The sequence below is a fragment of the Halyomorpha halys genome, unplaced genomic scaffold (assembly GCF_000696795.3).
Source record: "Halyomorpha halys isolate HHAL.00 unplaced genomic scaffold, Hhal_1.1 Scaffold594.1, whole genome shotgun sequence".
NCBI lineage: Eukaryota > Metazoa > Arthropoda > Insecta > Hemiptera > Pentatomidae > Halyomorpha > Halyomorpha halys.
Window position 1 is genome coordinate 156456 of NW_027114174.1, and position 20608 is coordinate 177063.

Consider the following 20608-nt stretch of genomic DNA (forward strand, 5'->3'; position numbering starts at 1 on the left):
TAAATTTACATATAGTCTCTACTGTTTAGTATTTTGGGATCCTTATTATTCACATTGAAATGTCAGTTTGAATAGAACCAAACCACAAATTTCTCCAGAATGACTTAATAGATATACACTTATGATGAAGCAAATTATTGGACATAGCACTAACTACAACTTATATTGAGTTTACATTTCCTATTAAATGAACAGTTTAACAGATGACTACTTTAATATGGGAAATCTTAGTTTCCTTCAAAGTGAACCAGGACTCCAGAGGCACAGGCATATTCCATCCTTGGCTTCAATTTTGTTTAGAATAAGGTAAAGCCACCTCCCTTATCATAATCTGTAAATGTTCATTAGGCTATAAACCTTAGGGCATAAAATAAGTCATGAGGAATGAAAAGACTTTAATGTATTATATGAAAAAGAAATTATAATAAAAAAAAGTTCAACACAGAAATTTAATTACAATTAAGCATATTATAACACTACAACTCCAATGATTATCAATCAACATAATAAGCAAACACATATAAATACATGAATAAATACAAAAGTGACTTAGACTAGGTAGTGGTAGCTATGAAAGCTGTTGAAATTTAACAGTTGATCGAGGTAAATATAGTTAACCTGATTTAAGTCTATGCGAGTTTTTTACTTCTCTGTGCCCTCCACCCCAGCTTGTGTCATCAGGTCAGAGATGTTCTTTTCGAGGTCATCAATTCTGTTTCCCATATCATCTAGTAAAATAGACTGTTAAGGTTGTTCAGATTCCTCAAACGTGGCAATAAATTCTGACATAAAAATTATTATCAAAATGAAGAAAAAAAGATAAAAATAAGGGGATGGGAAATCAGGAGTAACTAACCCCAAGTCAGTTTTGGATCTGGACAGATTCCAATGAACACCATACCTGATTCATATAAACTTAATACAAATAGTTAAAGAACATTAGGAAGTTAAGTTTCCAGGTACTATCTCTCTGTATAAAGTTCACTCAGAACAAACTGATATTCCCCAATTTATAAATTGGATAATTAATTAACTTGATTAACAGCTAACAGAACTTCTCACTCTATTTTAGTTATCTGGTAGACACATATTTAGTGTTATTGGAGATTATGTTTTTTAATTAGGTATTTCTATTTTTTGAAAAAGTAGTATATTACACTATTAAAAATATAGATACATTTTTTTTCTCTCTTGTCAGTTATTAATAAATGAAAATAAGAACTAGTAAACAAAATATTTACATTGAATACAATCAAGTCTCTATCTCTTTAAATAACATAAGAAATATCCTGATGAAATTTCTTTGACATAAATAGATCACTAACTGAGACTTATTATAATAATTCAAGACAACATATAAAATTAATATTTTTTAGGTTCTGCACAAATACAGCTTTCTTTTCTTCATAAATGTTTTTCTTAGTAGATTTATTGCATAAAGAAAAGTTAAAGGGCTAAAGAGAGAAGATCAAAGGATATTTTCAACACAAATTTTGGATCTGCAAAAAAAAATTATTTTTTAAAATTTTCTATGTGAATGTCTGTCAAAAACAGAAAAAACTATTTATTATAAGCCTTTTAAGATCACCACACCTACCAAAGGCAAGGAAGCTTGGTATTCATGTATTCATGCAGGAAAAAAAAATTGGTTAAGTATCTGTCTATATTCAAATTTATGGTTGGGAAGAATTTACTAAACCATTGATCCAATTTTCAATGATTGTGTAAATTGCCTCCAAATCAATTTAATCATATTCTATCAACAGTAGCTATGCTTAAACTTGTTTTTCTAAGCACACCTAAATTTTCTAAATGGCTCATCTGAGTTGCCCTGAATATGATGCATTACCCATAATAGTAAATTTTCAAATTCTTTCAGAGTTTATATATACCCGCTAATTTATAGAGAACAATAGGAGATTGTTAATTTTTTTAAATAAACAAAATTTAAGCTACTTTTGAGGAAACCATTTTGAAAATTCAGTACATTTAAGCACAACTACATTATTTCAATGAGGATAAGACACAGCTGACAGTAATATTTTTGTTTTTGAAGGGCATTATAAAATGTCATGACAGTTTTGCCTTCAGATTAATGGCATTTTAAAATGACATTTCCCTAAAACATTCCATAAAAAATAAAACAAAAAAATATCAGTTCCTAATATCACATGTAGCAATAAATGTGTTTAAAAACAGTTAACGGTATATTGATATACAATGAATTTTACCGAAATTGTTAACTATTTTATAAGCTATAAAGCAGATATTCTCTAAAGTCGCTTACAGCAAAAAAGCTTCATAAATGGTTCATTCCAACAACATATCTCATAAGCAAAGTTTTATTTTCCACAGCAACATACTGCTTACATACTAAATAGACAGGACTGACTAATTAACATGCATGGGGCATAGTAAGGATCTTTATGTCTTGAAAAAATCTCTCTTAAGTGAAAAGAAATATATAATATTTTTGAGTGAAAGATGATTAGAGCTAATACGGGGACTTAAAAGCTATTTCTTAGAATTTTATTTTCTAGGTCAGAGGAGATTTATTTAAATCTTTTTAATTTTTTTGTTGTTTAATTTTGTTATTTAACCCTGTGAAGTGTAACTAGTCTTACAACGTATAACATTGATTAGGGTGATATAACTACTAAATGGGGGGTCAACACTTTCTTTACCACTCAGTTTAATCATATACACTAACAATAAAGTTACTTTGAACAGAAAAAATATTCTTCTACAGAGGAAGAAGAGACTAAAAAGATAAAGTAAGGTAAAGATAGCATAAAAGGATATTCCTTGTGATGATTTGATCAGACATTGTTTGGAACTTCTCTTGAGTCTGTTGAAGTAGGGTTTGAATCTAGACAAAAACAAATACAAAAATAAACTATAGCAAATTATAATTATTAATACAATTGAAAGGCATTAGATCAATAAATCCTAACTTACAACACACCAAAACTCAAACCCAATTACCAAAACGTATAGTAGACTGTCATTTTTTTTCTCTGGGCCTCCATTTCCTTACTGTTTTATCATTTTTATTATGTTCAAATTTGTTCATGTAAGATCCATATTATGTTCTTTTCAAATCTTAACATCTTTAAATGGATTTTAATTACTCCCAAGGAAAATATCAATATCTCCCAGAAATCGGAGTTATACTATAAAACGTTTTGTTCACACAGGGTATTTAACTTAAATATCAACAATATACTTCAATTGTACAAATGAATTATGGAAACAGTCTAACACATTTTGATGCTGACCGAAAGAGGAATGTAATCTGCTAATCTGAAGTTAAACCCAAAACAATACCAGTAAAATAATTATAAACTAATTAATGAATTAATAATAAAATATGTATTAAATAACTAATGCTCACCATGAAATCAATTTCATGAACACAAATTTACTAACTTGATGGGTGTATTTTTTATTAGCTCACTAACAATTTATTACTTTTAACATGTTTAGTAGGATTGATTGATAAATAAAATCAGCATTTGTCAACATATTAATGAAAAAGCTCAAAAAATAAATATATTTCATAATACAGATGGTATGATAAACATAACAAGATTAAAACAGTATTACCAAGAACAATATCGAATTAATGAAACACTGATTATTGTTGTTATCAGTAGTTATATAGTAAATAGGTTCAAACCATCTTAAATAAAAAGGGTATTCAAAATAAGTAGTACTAATACTTACATACTGAGTTAATTCCTGTAAATTTTTAGGATCACTATTGTTACCTACTGAAAAATTTTGTTGTTCATCACTTTTAATATCAGGTTTAACGTCCGCCATAGTCACGATATTCTGTGCTTCTGTGATTGTAGTTACAGATGACCTGTAATAAGTTATACAACGAATAGTAATGCAATTCTTATCTAATCTAAGAAACTAAGAATAAATTAAATCTTAAAAGTAGACTGAGAGAAAAAGTTAATAAGTCAATAAATCGGTTAGGTGGTACCAGGCTGTGATAAACACTGCCTGGTAGTGGCTTAGGAACTATTGATAAGAACTTGAGCTGAATTTCAAACACTTTTTAAATTTGTGTATACCAAATCGTATACTTGCTATTTGGAAATCTCTTAAATATTTTAGAAAGTCATGAAGTTACTGAGTACATTATTTGTCATCTAAGATTATTATGTCTGATATTAAACATCAATCATACCGGATATTGATTTATCGTGATAAAAATATTTTTATTTACCACTTGATAAGATATCAAATGATAACAGCACCTATTAAGAAAAATCACACATTCTCTATGCCTTTTTATTTGATAGCATTACTATTAACAAGATTGTGTTAGTTTTTTCTATTAATATCTGCAATATTTTCAAAATAACATGAAGATTTCATTACAATTAATAGTTGTTATCATTGGATCATTTATTGTTTTCTCTCAAGCATCGAAAGATGTAAAAAAATTGCCACCTGTTATTTTTGGTATGATAATGTTTATTTATTACTATTATTACTGCTTGAAAATATTTAATGATGGTGGACGTTTTTAATTGTAAGCTCCACAGTGCCAGGTGATGGAGGAAGTCAACTAGAGGCCAAATTGAATAAATCTACTACTGTACATTATGTTTGTGACAAAACGACAAAAGACTATTTTACTCTGTGGTTGGATGTCAATCATTTACTACCAATAGCTATCGATTGTTGGGTATGCTTTTAATGTGTAAATGTACTATTAAAATGACCATAATCATTCATTACTGAAACAAATAGAAAATTACAACATATAACTCATCTCCATTTTAATAGTTCTTGGTAAATGTATAATGAATTTCTAGGTGGATAATATTAAGCTTAATTTTGATGAAGCAACTAATAAAACGTTTAACCAACCTGGTGTTGAGACAAGGATTCCTAATTTTGGGGACCCCTCTAGAGTTGAGTATTTAGATCCAAGCAGGCTTGCTATTACTGGGGATTACTTCAGTCATATTGGTGATACTCTTGTTTCTCTAGGATACATTAGGGGGGAGAATCTCCATGGTGCACCTTTTGATTTTAGGAAAGGCCCAAGTAAGAAAAAATATTATTTTCTTAGTTGTTTACTATGATCGAGAATACATAATTAGATTGTTAGAAATTATTTTTATTTTTGATAAAAAAAAAAAAAAAAAAATGATTAATTACATATATCATTACGTTTTTCAATTTTTAACTATCAAATAAAATATGTTAATTTTAATGGAATTTTTAAAATAAGAGAATTATTTTTCTATTCTTTATGAATACTTATTGGTTTTTATTTATATCATTCTTTATGAGCTCTGGATGTGAATTAAAAATTTATATATTTTTAAACTTGAATGATTTAAATGAAAAATAATTCATGTTAAAGATCATCTAATGATTCCAAAAAATAATCAGAATTAGATTCCTGTTGCTTCATGGATGTGTAGATTTCAAACTAAAAGTAATAAGGGCTATAATTAAAAGGGTTCTTCAGTAAATATTACTTTTTTATTTGTAATTTTATATTATTAGTTCATATTTTTATTTTTTCATTTGAATTGAAATTAATTTACCTAATATAAACACTTTCGATTTTAGGTGAGCTTGGTATTTTTTTTGAAAATCTTACAAATTTAATTGAATCTACTTACATTGAAAATGGGAACTCATCAGTTGTATTAATAGCTCACAGTATGGGAGGACCATTATCTTTGATATTGTTGAATAATAAAACTCAGTCATGGAAAGATAAGTACATAAGAGCTCTTGTAACATTATCTGGTGCTTATGGCGGAAGTGTCAAAGCATTGAAAGTTTTTGCAACAGGTAAAGTAACACTCGTACTGTTAACATCATAAAACACCCTTCCAATTTTAAGATGGTGGTATTAATATTTTCCTTACATTTCTTGTAAATTGATTTGTGATATTCCAGAAGATTCTGTTGGCAATATAGAAATTTGTCAGAAATTAAAAAATGAATTTAAAAAAAATATTGAAATAAATGCTATAACTTTAGTTTATACATAAAAGGTTTTTATGTGTATAATGTGGAAACGTTAAATTTTCATCATTTCTTAGTTTCCCATTAATCTGTTACGTTATTTATTATTTTTCACCGTAAATCAAAACATCTGGTGACATTTGAAATGTATAATTTGTTAATACTTTTCCTTTACAGATAAGTAGTGTTCATAAGTCAATAATTTTTAAACCTCAGTTAAAACTAACCTTGATGGATTTTTATCATTCTCAATCCCATGGTTCAAGAAGAGTACCACCAAGGAGAGTCGACCGTTTAAGGGTAGGGGCTTGCTACTATACCTCTCCATAGGGCATGTGCACCACCCTGTTTCTCGTTTTTTTCAGCATCATATAACAGAGCATGCCAAGAAAATCTTTTAATTCACCCCCAAACCATGTTTTTGGTCATTAATGTGTACAACTTCATTTAAAATGTGGCTGAAGAGAGTTGAAAAAATAAAACAAAAAACGGTTTGTGATGCTACTGGTCTTCAGAAAGTTCTCTGACACTAATTATTGTTAATGTAAAATCAAATATTGACAATTATAATAAGGAGAAAATTTCCATTTAAATAGGATCCCATTCAGTGTCATTAATATTTAAGGTTATATTAATATTAGCTAGTTAAATACTATAATTTTTGAGCTTGATAATCATAGCATTTCTACTACAGTTTGTTATTTAAGCCCTCCATGAAATTTGTATGGATCTATTCATGCTATTCTCTATTATTTTTATCAATTATTTTAATTACATTTAATCTTGTTTGATATGACTGTTTTAATTTATAAAGTTCTATAATTTCACAAGAATTTTTCTGACCATAAGGATGAAACCTTTTGATAGTCACAAAGGGTTTTAATTATTTTCATCTTATCAGTGAGAAACATTAATCATATTTTACATATCTTCAGATATTTTTCCCTATTTAAGAATCATTAATAAAATTAAAGTTATTTTCAAGGGAAGTAAAACATTGTTAAGCAACTGAAAATCAAATGTCCTGATAGAGGAGTAATCTCTCTTAGAAAAACTGATTTCCAGCTGAAAAGGATAGGTTCTTTAATACAAAATTATTGAATTTAGGTTTAAAGGAAGGTCTATTATTTATACATAGCAGATATATCTTCACTAGATATTTACAAAACAGTTTTTTTGGACATATAGCCTATGGCAGTAAGAGACCAATATTGATACTATCCTTTTTGGAAGCAGATAGTTTTGTTCCCAATTCTCTTTTAATGTTTAATTTATATTAATAAAAAACAGGGGGCTATTGAGACAATAAGAATTAATTGTATTGTAATTAATTGAATCAGACTTCATCAATTATGAAAATGGAATCCTGAATTTGTCAGAAAGAATTGTGAGTTAAAAACACTTCCTATCATAACAAATTGTTCGAACCTTCTCCAATATATAATTTTAAAAAAGTGTGAAATGAGAAGTTGGTTAGAGATATATATCATATAATTTTCTTGTGATATCTTATAACCAGAATTATTGGAAGTAATAAAATTTCATAAGGATAAGTATACTCATATTATTTTGATAAAATTTAAGAGAGAAAGTATTTTTTTTTTTTAAATTAGCTCCATATGATCCTGATTTTAGTCTAATTGAAAAGATATGGCTATGTTGTCAATCATAATCTTCTCGTGCAGAGGATCAGACACAGCAATCCTCAGGGGATAGATTTCGAACCACTAAGCTTAGAACTATTTTCAGCTCTGCCACGCTTCCCTCACCAACAGTATCGGTAGCCAAGAACAGCCGTACTCCAGAATAGGACCTATATTCAAACCACTCCTGGGTGAAGAAACTCAACCCCAGGAACATCTAAGGTCAGTTCAGTTAATAATCAGGAGGTACCATCAGATCCAAATCAACTCAATAGTTTAATAGTCATGTAAACAATCTAAATACTCTCATACAGCCTCTTTTCAACCTCATGAATCTGTTGTGAATGAGTAATGTATTAAGCCTATCACATTCAGTTAGCCTATGAAATGTCCATGCTAGGAAGATGTAAAGCTGGGTACATTCTTCTTTGGCATAATGGTGTAATGCATGATTATAAACTTAATTAAAAAATATAGGGATGGGCGTAATTGATAGTATTATTAATGCAGCAATAGTTGTTTATCTACAAATAACTGCCTAGTCCTCACCTTTATTTGTCAGCAAAAGGAAACTTTAAAATATATTCTTAATATCTAATACTAGATTATTTAAAATGGGATGATATCAGGCAATTTTTCTGTTGGTTTTTAAATATATATTCATATAATTTTATACTTATTTATCATATAAGTACGAAAATGTTAATTATGTCATATAATTAAAATTTTAATTTTAACATATTTTTTGTGACCTTATTTGTAGCATATACTTCAGTTTGGGTAAATTATGGTAAGATTTGGTATTACAAAGCTCCTCTAAATGTTTTAGCCTGATACGAATTTGCCAGCTTTTTGAATGCGGGATTAATGATTTGGTACTGCACTATCGTTCATTCTTCAATAAGAAACATTTTTACTGTGTTTCATTTTATTATATCATCAAGTGGTTCTTAATCATACTAATCAACTTTCATATTTGGAGGAAATTAACTGAGGCTTACTGACAATGCTGTTCATTTTAATAAGAAAGTGTATTAATCCTGATATTACTTTGTTCATTTATAAAGCTCTAATGTCATTAGAGTTAAAATCAATCTTCAACAGGTAGTATTCAAAAGAAAAAAAAGTATATTTAGGTATTTTTAAAGTTGTCTGTGAACAAACTCCAGAAGGTTTTGGGATGACATTTCATTTAGCTCAAAATTTTGTCAGAATTGGCTTCAAAATTCTTTAGATTGTCATATGAACAAAAAAGGTTTTGCATTTCATCAAAGCTAGGTCTACTAGCTCAGCATTAAAATTAATGTTTTTAGAACCTTTTGGTTGATTAATGAATAAACATTGATTCTAGCTTACTATTGATTAATCCTTAGCTTTCTTGTGAAAAGTTATAATAAATATATATATAACTCTGTTCGTTGCTTGAATATCTAATTAAAGTGAGTGGGAAGCGAGTTGTATTTAAACAGGAAAGTATCCATAACCGTAGATCAAAGAAAGACATTCCGGAAAATTACAAGCTTAGTGAAATTTTTTTGTGACACCACATACTGCAGATAGTCTTGGCCTTAGTAGACCTACAGGACTGTTTATTGGATTTAAATTATCTATGTATCTAATATCTTGTGAATATTTGAGTATTATAGTATAATACATAGCATACAAAAATTTATAATTTGTAGGAGATGATCTCGGTGTCTACTTACTGAATGAGACTGTTCTTAAGCAGGTACAAACTACACTACCCAGTAGTGCCTTCCTCATGCCGAACCAATTTCTCTGGGGTGATGAAGTTCTTGTGTCCACTCCTGATAAGAACTACACTATTAATAATGTGGAAAGTTTCTTCAAGTATGTATGGTCAAGGTAGGAATGTGAATTCAATTATTTGTTTATTTTATATAACTTTTTCTTTTCTTTTTGCCAGTGACATAAATTACCCAATTGGTTGGAAAATGTTTTTAAACGAGAAGGATTTCACCAAGAAACTAGTACCTCCAGGAGTAGAGGTCCATTGCCTTTATGGTGTAGGCGTTAGTACAATCAAGCAGTAAGTATAAAAAAATTGTAATATAAATACTTTTAATTGTATCTGCTTATAAATGCTTTTAATTGTATCTGTATATAAATAATTTCCTTTCTGTTGGCTCTAATACCCAGATTATTGCATCTAAAGGTATGATAACGTTTCTTTCACACTTATAAATAAATAATGATAAATCATTAATACAATTAACAAAGATGATATAGAACAAGCCTGTTTCTTTTCAATCATTCAGCTCTAGAGGCATAATCTGGTGGCTCAAATCATTGAACAATCAATTCAACTTGCCTTTGTAAGTATGCGGAAGGAGTTAGTGGAGACGATTAACTTACTTAAAGGTTGTTAAGGTTCGATGGAAAATTTGGGTGATCTGTAGTTTCTAGTAAAGAGTTTTATCAAAAGTGACCCCAACGTTTTTGACTAGTGTATTGCATGAGATGGTTGTATTGTTTAAGATATATGGGATCTGGCTTTAGTTTTCTCAGCATTTATTGTAAGCTTTTTGTGGGTTGTTCCGGTGCTTATTTTACTGTCTGCCAAAAGAAAAGTAAATTTGGACATCTTCAGCCAATATATTATACTGGAAATGTATGGAGAGCATTAGGTTGTTGATAAAGATGAAAGAAAAAAAAGGTTAGAGGACAAAAAGCAACCTTTGAGGCATGCCTGCAGAAAAAAAGTACAGAACCAGAGGAGGGATTATTAGAAACAGTGACGAGTTCGGAAGGATTGGAACTATAGAAGGCTTCATTCATTGAAGGAACCATTTGAGCCTTCAATGTCTTCTTGCTTGATGATAGAGGAGAGGCTGTGAAATTTAGAAAGGAGGGTATTAAGTTGTTTTTTTCCATTATGTTTTATTTCCCCTTTATGACTTAATAGATTTATGAGGCTTTCCACAACTACAATTCTATAGACATGCCGCAAGAGGTAAACTGCCTTTAAAATAATATTCCTTGAGCTTTTCCCCTATGTTACCTCTTTGCTACTCCTTTAGCAGACTCATACTGTAGGAGATTTGATGGCTTAGGCATTTCAGAGCCTTAGGCTCAGCTACTTCAAATCTTCCATAGTAGACTCCCTCATCAGCATCATTGGTTGCACCAACTAATGCTCAGGGATGAGCATTGGTAAAGGCAAGAGACACAGTGAGTGTTGAGGTCATTGACGAAAATGGGGAAACATAGCATTTGAGTAGGTTTACCTGAGGACAATTTGAGTATAATAACCCATTACTCTTTGGAATTAGGAGCGTTGAATAGGAATTGGTGGAATTTGAGAGATTTGTAACATATTTTTTAGGATTCTGTGCTATTTCAGAGTTGTTAAAAACCTTTGTCTCAAACACTCCATCAGTGTGGGCATCAACCAGGGGATTGAAAAATGTCTAATTGTCTTCCTTCAAAGAACCATGGCAATCTAGGGTAGTGTGAAGGTTTGTGGTTAGGGTTTCCACCATGAAGTCTACAGAGCTTAAGGAATAAATGGGATCCCACTAGATAGCATCTGGGTCAGGGAGAAGAGGGAAATTGAGGTTTTGGATACAAGCAGTTCAGGGTGAAAACAGAGATTGTAATAGAGGGGCCAGTTAGGAATAGAAAGGTTGTAGGAAACCTGAATAAGATCTTGAGTTGATAGAAATGGATGAATTTGTTTGTAGCCGAGGAATTTGGGGCATTACCTTAACAACCTCAACAGCTATGCCAGTTCAAATCCTCGAATCCTTGAGAGGTTGGCTTTTATTTCATGGTGGTCCCACAGTATGAAAACTCGACCCTCTCACTTTAGTTACAAAAGGTTGGTTACCTGTCGGATAACTCCTCCCCTTAATGTCAGAAATGACCTGGTAGGGTTAAAATAAAAAATAATAATGAAAATGGATCAGCATGTTGTTGTGAGGTGAGGAGTTTATCAGAACAGGTCTGAATAAAAAGGTCAAGCCAGGAGTCAAAAAACTGGGCTTGAAGGGTGGGGCTATAAGAGACTACATAGAGGTTGAGGGAGTAGATGAGGTTGAATAGGTGAATCTGATCAGAGGGAGCCAACAATAGGTTAGTGTTGAAGTCAAGAGAAAACGGATTAATATATTGTTGAACGAAATTGGCACTAAATTAATTATAATGAGAAGTGGATCAAAACAAAGAAGATGCTTTTACCTAAAAGTGATAAAAGGAAAAGAAAATATTGAAAGAATGTGCAAGACAAAGCAATTGATTAATTGATTTGACCATATGGTTTAATTCTCAATGCCTCTTGTCATCATATAACAGGCTTATTTCTTACGAGCACAGTACTATATCAATATGTATGTTAGTGAAAGTAAAAATTGTAGACACTATTCAAGTAAAAAAATTAATTATCACACGTTTTTCTCTTATGTCTCTTGTATTATATGGGTTTGTGCATTTTTATTTCACTCCATTATCTTCTATAAATTTATATATTAATACTTTTAAAATCTATAGATTTCCGATATGTATACATCTTTATCATTACACTTATTATCAGGAATTTATTTTCTTCCTGGAAAAGAATTTATCTTATTTGTCCTTTAATTATCAAATTCTTTTATAATTTGTATTTATCAAATTTTTTTTAATCAAAAATGAGAAATGATTAATTATTTTTAATAAACCAAATTAAAAGTATTTTTGAAGGAGACATTTTGAAAAACATTTCATGCAGTGGGCAAGTGGAAAAAGTAAAAGGAATTATTTTTATTGGTGTATTCTATGTTAATAAAAAAGTAATAGTGTTACTTGTAGAGTAATTGTTTAACCTTGAGCATCTGTAATAGTATAAGTACATTAAACAGAACTTCTTCTTCTGATTCTTAGGCTGATTTATAAATCAAATAAATTTCCTGATCAACCATTGTTTGTCTATGAGGATGGAGATGGGACTGTAAATATACGAAGCCTAGAAGTTTGCAAAGACTGGCTTACAAAACAGAAACAAGAAGTGCATACTCAGGGATTTGATGGGTCAGATCATATGGCTATTCTTAAAGATGTGAGGGTCATCAACTACATAAGGGACAGAATCTCAATTTGGTCTAATCTTTATTCGTAGATTATTTTTTTATAATCAAATTAGGAAGCTGAAATATTTAATGCATAGATATGTAATCCAATTTGTAATATAGACATTTGTATTGGGTAATCTTGCAATATCTATGTTGTCAAGTTCATGGATGTAAGATCTAGACAACCATTTCAGTTGAATTTATTTAGTACTTTATAAAACATTGATTTCAGTTTGTCTATATTTAATAAATTACTTTATGTATACTTTTTGCCTATTATTAGAAAAATATTTAAATACCTTTACTTCATGGAATATCTATGATCCAAAAAAAATGTAAACGCTTTTTGCCATAGTTATTTTTTATATTTATGAGGAGAAGATGGTTGTGGTCAGTGAAAAACACAAATAAGTAAAAAGTTATTTATGAATGCCTACGTTTTGCCTAGAATTTTGAGCTTTCATCAGGGCTGCTTGGAAGATGTAAAATCAAAAACAACATAAATCCTGATGATGAAAAGATTCTTGATTGTGGATAATATCTGTGAGAAGAAGGTGGTTGGGGGTGTGGTCATTGAAGAACATCCAACCATCTTCTCCTCATATATATTATTCACAATCAACAGTCTTGTCATCATTAGGATTTATGTTGTTTACATATTATTATCATTATAAGCTGCAAAGTGATAACTTGATTTAAATTGACTACCAATAATAAGTCCAGAAATAGAGTATAGTCCAGTAAAATTGCAACTTTACCTAGAATTAATTGTAAACTAATTTCTGTCAATGGATTCTGATCTAAAACTATTTGTAAAAAAGAAGAAAGGATACCACTCTCTCAGGGTGCATTATTCTAATATTTCAGAGTTTTAAAAATGGCCACCCTATATTATAAATTAGAAAAACTTCGAATGTATAACAAATAGTTTAAATATGTAACTAAGTAAAATTTAAAGGACTAAACTGAGAAAATTTAGGTATAACAAGATGAGTATAGAGATATATACTCTCTTAAATTTATAAGGAAACTTAATGTTACCAAACCAGTGCTAGTGTACTTTTGTTTACACGTAGAAACTCATTTACAATGAATAGATTTTACTTTTTTATTGAGTTTCTTACATATATGAGTAAAAGGTTTACCCATTAAAATTTTTGGAATTTGTTGTTTTCTTTCTATACACAAACAAATTACATTTTTTGGAGAAGGCACTATTTTTATAACAGCTAATGTACATTTTATATTGGAAAATAATTCAAATTTTTATGTGGATTATACAACAGGAACAGTAAATGTCTTTGAAAAGTAGTTATTGAACTATTCCTGATCAATATACTGAATGTTTATTTCATACAAGAAAAGAATTAAAGCATTTGCTATTGAGCCCTGATAGAATATTTTCAAAGATAAAGATTATCAAACACAAATATTTGTTTTCCATGTATCAAGAAATTAAATTTTAAGAATTTAGTTAGCAAATATGATTAAATCTACTATTCCTAGGAAGATAATCATCATAAACTACTTTATGGTGCATTTATCAAGCTTCATATTAAGCCATAATAGAACTCTTTACGTTTAATATTTTCCTTGATACAGTTTTTCAAACATATATATTTTTTTTCCAAACAACAACGAACAAAAGTTTATGAATTTATTTTGGAAAATATTATAAAAACTACCATGATTAGAAAGATAATCATTGCGACCTACTTTATGGTATATTTAACAAGCTTGAAATTGAACCACAATAGACATCTCTTAGTTAAGTAGTTCCTGAGACATCAAACTTTCCTCTGGATACAACATATTTTTAACTTACCTTATGTAATGTCAAAGTTGTGTAAAAATATTACTAAGCTGCTCTGATGGGATAAAAATACAATATTTCACAAAATAATGTGATAACTCATTAATAATCATGTTTTAATCATTAAATCTATGTACATTATTGTTAAAGTACTTAGTCAGTTAATGAGATGACAACAATAAATGAACAAAATATTGTATTTAAAAAGCATATCAATGAAATCGGACGAATTAGTATTTCATCAATATAATAGAAATTAAATAAGGAAACTTATAAAATTTGATAGGTGAACAATATTACAACTTTTTAATAGTTTGGTGTACCAGGTTGGTCGATTTTAATATTCCCCTCCTTCAAATAGTCTAGTAAAATTGCAAGTTAATTTAGAAGTAAAGCTTATATAATTTCTGTCAAGGGATTCTAACATGAAAATACTTGATAAGAAAGATGGGGAAGAGTTGACTGTGAAGCTTCTTAGGCTTAATGTGGTAAATTTTTTAAAATAGAAGTATATACTGAATGTCTTATTTGTTGTCTCAACAAGGTAGTTACATTTTTTTTTTTCTGATCCCTCTAAATAGAAAAACATTAAATTAGTAGGTTGCATTACTTATGGTTACATAATTCGAATTGGTTACCACCTTTTTCTACCATTGGTACTTGAAGATGTACAGTGAGATACTTATCTGGTTTTAATGTGTCTATTTCATGTGGATTGGATTTTTAAAAAATTGGAGGTGAGGGGCCTCCTACTGATGATTAAACTGAGAAATTGAAAAATAAAACAATTAATAGTTATAGTTGAGGTACAAGAGAAGAAAGGAGTTATAGGGTAATGTTTATCAGGTTTTTGGAGCCTTTCCTGCCCGGCCAACAGGGAATGAGGAAGAGGGGATGGGGTGATTGTTCGGAAGATTGGATTGAAGGAAGCAGGGAGACTGTCAAAGAACTTGATGTACAGGGTTTTTGGAACCTTTCCTGCCCTGCCACCTCGCAGGAAGAGTGGATGGGGTGACTGATTGGAAGATTGGATTGAAGGTGTACTGTTATATATATTTTTTTCTGATCCCTCTAAAATAGAAAAAACATTAAATTAATATGTTGCATTAGGTATGGTTACATAACTCAGATTGAATATTACATTTTCCTACCAATGGTACTTGAAGGTGTACAGTGAAATACTGTTATTTTGATGTGTCTGTTCCATATGAATTCTACTAAAAATATTTGGAGGTGAGGGGCCTTCTCATGTTGATTAAGCAGAGAAGAGAAAATAAAACAGTTAATATTTATTGGCGAAAGATAATATTAAATAATAAAAAACAATTAGAAGTTGAAAAAATAGTATGGGAAGAGGATGTAAGAGAAGAAAGGAGTTATAGGGTAATGTTGATAGGGTTTTTGGAACCTTTACAGTTTTGCCACCTTGCAGGAAGGGGGGATGGTGTGATTGTTCGGGAAACCAGATTGAAGGAATCAGGGAGACTGTCAAAGAATTAGATGTGTCTCCATGTGATGTGTTGTATAGTTTCTAGCTGTAGTTCGTTATGAATTAACGTCATGTTACGTCTTTCTACAGGTGTTCTCTGCTTATCTTCTGCAGTGTGCTGTTCTGGTATTGTTGTAGTGATATCAGGGCTGTTGGGTATAGAAAATGTAGTAGTGGTGCGCCGTGAAGGAGTGATGGTCGTAGTATTACTTTTTAAATGAGTAGCTTGAATTTGAGTGACAGCCCTTGTGGTATAGATGAGCTGTTTAGGTTGGTATGATGTAGCCTTGACAATCTGTATTCTGTTTTATGCTGTTTTCTGGTGCTGTGAATGAGAGGTGTAGTTCAAGTTTCATGCCAAGGTATGTGAGATGTCTCTTGGTTTGTATTGTCTGTTCGTTAACTTTTTGTACTCTGTTAGTTTTCTTGTATGAGAATGCGATGGCGTCCGTTTTTTGTGGGTTAATCCATGATTTCAAAACTATCGTGACATTGAATGCTGTCATGACTGTAACTATTAAACTCAGTTTTAAACTTTTTAAGATTTAGGATAATTATCCAAGCGCTACGCAGAAAGGATTAATTAAATCATTAAATTCTAGTATTAAACTATAAAGATTGACTTTAACATTCACGAATTCCAGAATTATTAATTATACGAAACTTTAATTTTGTAATTTGAAATTTCATTTTTTGCAACTTAAATAAATCAGAAACAAAATAACTATTTGTTTCACAATTTTTAAACGTAATTTTGATTTTCTAGATTTAAGATTTTCAATTAAAATCAAAGCTTATCTAGCGATCTTAAGAATGCAATAATATTTTTTTATGACTATACTTTTAGCTTAAAATGTTAATTGTATTACAGTGAATACCAACTTGTTATTTTCTAAACAAGAAGGATTTAAATTTTGCTCGTTTTTCCGCTGGTCACAGCAATAATTGTGCCAAACTATATGAGTGACCAAGAAAAGGAATAATTGAGCTCTACTATGAAACATTATCTGAGTATTCATTGTCGATTTCACGACGTTATTATTTATTTTTTCTGATAAAACATACAAATTTATAAATATGTGCGATGATTTCATAGTTAAAACTCAAAATATGAATAAATATTTTGGAAAATATCGTTAATTTCTTAACATCCATACTTCTGTCATGTTTAGGAACGTTTCGATGTCACCGAAGTATTAATACTATTTTAGATTCTCCCCGTGTACCTAACTGAAGTCTCGATAGCCGGTGGTGTCGGAAAAGTATCTTGAAAATATCGATACCACTTTGAAAGTACCGATACCACGATACTCGAAGAAGTTGATAAAAGAAGAATAAGATTAACGAATTCAAAAAAGTAAAAGAAGAAAGTCATAGGCCCGAGTAAAATCATAAAAATCCTAATTAAAAGTATTGATACTGCTATCGCAATAGTCGAATTCAAAGTATCGATAATAATACCATTAGTATCAGTTAAAAACTAACGATAACATTATTATTAAAGTATCTGAGTCCTAGGATTGTGGTTATTGGCTTAATTATAAAAATGGTTTGGATTGATGGTTTGAGGACGGGATTATCTCATTTTTTCTAACCCTCCATTTTCTTTACAATATATTATACATTTCTGATTTGGTTTATGAGTCGTATCTTAATAGGTTTTAACTTTGTTCAGGATGGCTTTAAAAAGAGATTTGAAATTGCTTTTAAAACCTTATTATATTATAAACTTACTCATGTCCCTTGGTTATCTTGTGGCTAAGAAAATGCCAGGTGTTTGTAATATTCTATTTTCTTCTGCAAAACCTGTTTGTGAACTAGACTCTGTGAGTTAATAACTTCTTAATGTCTCACATTCTACACAAAATGTATTAATGGGTTTGAATATGCTCTGGGTAAGACACTGTTGTGATTCTTTTTTCCTTTCTTTTTTAGAGAGAAACAGAAATTTTATTTTTTCTGGCAGTGGTTGTAATGATAAGATCCAGAAAAACGGGCAGTGTTACTATGCTTAATTATCTTACATCTAGCTTCGTTTATACTAAAATAGCAAATCTAATACTGTGGTTCTATTCTGATGTTCGAATGGGTCTTGTTTATGGAGTCTTATTTGTTCGTAAGTTCATATATTTAATGTATTATATGTTCACCCTTACACTTAGCTTTGTATACATAATTAATCTGATACAATATTATTACATCAATGTATTTTTATATATATAATTAAATAAGCGAGGCTTTAAAACACTTTAATATTAAAAAAAGAAAATATTTATATTTTTTTTTCAGTTTTAGGCTTATTGGTCCCTGAACCTACATATAGTGGTCCTGATAAAGTTACATATTTTCGAACTGCCAGTGGTCTAGAAGATGAAATAAACAATGACAAAAGAGTTGTTTGGCTTATCGCTTTCTACACTGCTTGGAATCCTTCTTGTGTGAATTTTGCCCCTGTTTTTTCCCAACTATCTGCTGAGTGAGTACAAATATCTTGTTTATTTTACCATTTGTGCTAGTTGTGGATTGTAACTTGAATCAGCAAACTTTTCTTTATTTATGTGAATATGTGACCCCGTCCTTAACTGAAAAGGATTGTTGGGGATTTTGTCTATCTCTTGTATGAGTGTAACGAGTAGTCAATCCTTGACTTCTAAAACATAATAATCCACAACTGGTTAGGATGGAATTGTATGTAAACACTATATCTCAAGTGAGGCATGTTGGCTATAAAACTTGGTATCTGACAAAATGAACACTTGAGTGATATTAAAACTTTTGTTGATTACAATTTTCTAACTTCAACCAGATGTTACTTACTTGATATAAATATAACTTGATATGAACATTATTCTATAAAGAAAACAAATTTCCTTAAGATTCTTTCAGCAATCTATGAAATGAGCCTTATAAAAGCCGGTGATGCAATTCTTAAAAAATTAAGTTACCATGTTTTAAGGCTGAACGCCTCATATGTATATAAATATGTTTAAATCTAAACTATTATTTACTTGTAAACCTTGCTTGAATTGTAAAGGCTTACAACATTCCTTGCAAGCCATTTGGTTAATAGTTGTAGTAAAACCTTTGCGAATTAGGCTTTATTATTAACAATAAACGTAGAACAGAAATATAAAGATTACAGAAATGGTAAAAGTGCAAACATATGTTACTAATTAGGTTAGAACAGATAACAGTTGTTACAACAACTGGATCAATCATAACATTCTTCCATCCTTTTAAAATTTTAGTTCATAGTCTTAAACGGGCAGGTGTATATCGCTCTCTTGCAGAACGACGCAAATTTGTGTCTGTCAGAATTTCTGGAGTACCCTCTTGCTGATTTTCTTCTGGTTCCAAGACAGGGTCTGTGTCATGTTGCTCAGCTGTGTCAATTCCCTCTGATTCTGGCACCATTGTCGTCCCACCATGAGGTGCCAGGTGTTTCAATGACACCGTCGTCTCCCGTCCATCATCAAGGCGAACCCTGGCATACTGTGGGTTGACTTCCAGGATGTCGACTTTCTCGACCAGTGGATCGTACTTAGTAGTGCGTACATGCTTCTTCATTAGCGCTTTGTTAGAAGGTGAAAGCCAAGTCGGAAGCGAAGTACCATTAGCCGATCTTCTGTTGTGGCGGAACATCCTCTCGTGAGGCGTTTTGTTTGTTGCTGTGCATAGTAGGGATCGGATGGAATGCAACGCGTCTGGAAGCACTGATTCCCAATCAGAAGGGTCCAATTTCCTGTGCTTAAGAGCCAGTGACACAGTGCGCCAGGTAATGCCATTTTGTCGCTCGATTTGGCCGTTTCCTGTGGGGTTATAAGGGGCTCACATGGAAGTGGCCACCCCTCGGGTGTGAAGAAAGTCCTGCAGCTCCTTTGATGTGAATGAGGTTCCTTGGTCAGTGTGCACATAGGAAGGTAAACCAAAAGTGGTGAAAAGGCTAGTCAGACAGTCAATTACAGTTGAAGAGTTCATGTTGGGACATGGATAGGCAAAAGGGAATCTTGAATACTCATCAACAATCGTCAACAGATATTTGTTCCTTGATTTCGATGGAAGTGGGCCCTTGAAATCCATACTGATTCTCTCGAACGGATGCATGGCTTTCACTAAAGTGAATTTTGAATTCTTGTAAAACTGAGGTTTCACAGTGTTGCAAGATGGGCACGACGCAGTCATCTTTTTAATATCTTCAATTGAATAGGGCAAATTACGAGTTCTTACCCAGTGAACCATTTTCGTCACTCCAGGATGACATAAGTCACAGTGAAGGGAATATATCCGCTACCTGGTTCTCTCTTCCCGGCCTGTATATTATTTCATAATTATAACATGACACCTCCAATCGCCACCTCTGTATTTTCTCGTTCTTGATTTTATTTTGATGTGTCATATCGAACATGAACGACACAGAACACTGGTCAGTTATGATTTTGAAGAATCTTCCGAGTAAGTAGTATCTCCATTTTTTCAGGGCGCTTATAACAGCATAAGCTTCTTTTTCGATGGCTGAATGCTTACGCTCGCTGTCATTCAGTTTCTGTGAGAAGAAAGCCACTGGCCGCCCGCATTGAGACAAAAC

At 31.0% G+C, this 20608-nt stretch overlaps 3 protein-coding genes across 4 annotated transcripts in view; 2 read left to right on the top strand and 1 right to left on the bottom strand.

Annotated features, from left to right (window-relative positions):
• Positions 1–382: 382 nt before the first annotated feature.
• On the bottom strand, positions 383–5744 carry LOC106684585 (heat shock factor-binding protein 1). Of its 2 annotated transcripts, none has more exons than XM_014426747.3 (4): positions 5658–5744; positions 3727–3868; positions 2803–2869; positions 383–731 (listed from the first exon to the last, which is right to left on the bottom strand). In XM_014426747.3, coding segments are annotated over exons 1-4 (300 nt in total). In that variant the 5' UTR covers positions 5660–5744; the 3' UTR covers positions 383–642. The 2 variants fall into 2 exon arrangements, with proteins under 2 accessions (XP_014282233.1, XP_014282234.1); XM_014426748.3 differs by lacking the exon at positions 5658–5744 and adding an exon at positions 4891–5020.
• On the top strand, positions 4058–12986 carry LOC106684583 (lysosomal phospholipase A and acyltransferase). Its single transcript, XM_014426745.3, has 7 exons — positions 4058–4479; positions 4563–4705; positions 4836–5070; positions 5605–5832; positions 9335–9503; positions 9580–9702; positions 12534–12986. The coding sequence occupies exons 1-7, from the start codon at positions 4380–4382 to the stop codon at positions 12766–12768; spliced, it is 1233 nt and encodes a 410-aa protein (XP_014282231.1). The 5' UTR covers positions 4058–4379; the 3' UTR covers positions 12769–12986.
• A 4412-nt stretch (positions 12987–17398) lies between these two features.
• Positions 17399–20608, top strand: part of LOC106684590 (thioredoxin-related transmembrane protein 2 homolog) — a gene marked incomplete at its 3' end in the record, with an annotated part of 6526 nt that continues 3316 nt past the window's right edge. The window contains 3 exon segments of the mRNA XM_067051425.1: positions 17399–17849; positions 17959–18139; positions 18313–18499. Of these exon segments, the coding sequence (XP_066907526.1) occupies positions 17700–17849; positions 17959–18139; positions 18313–18499 (518 nt within the window).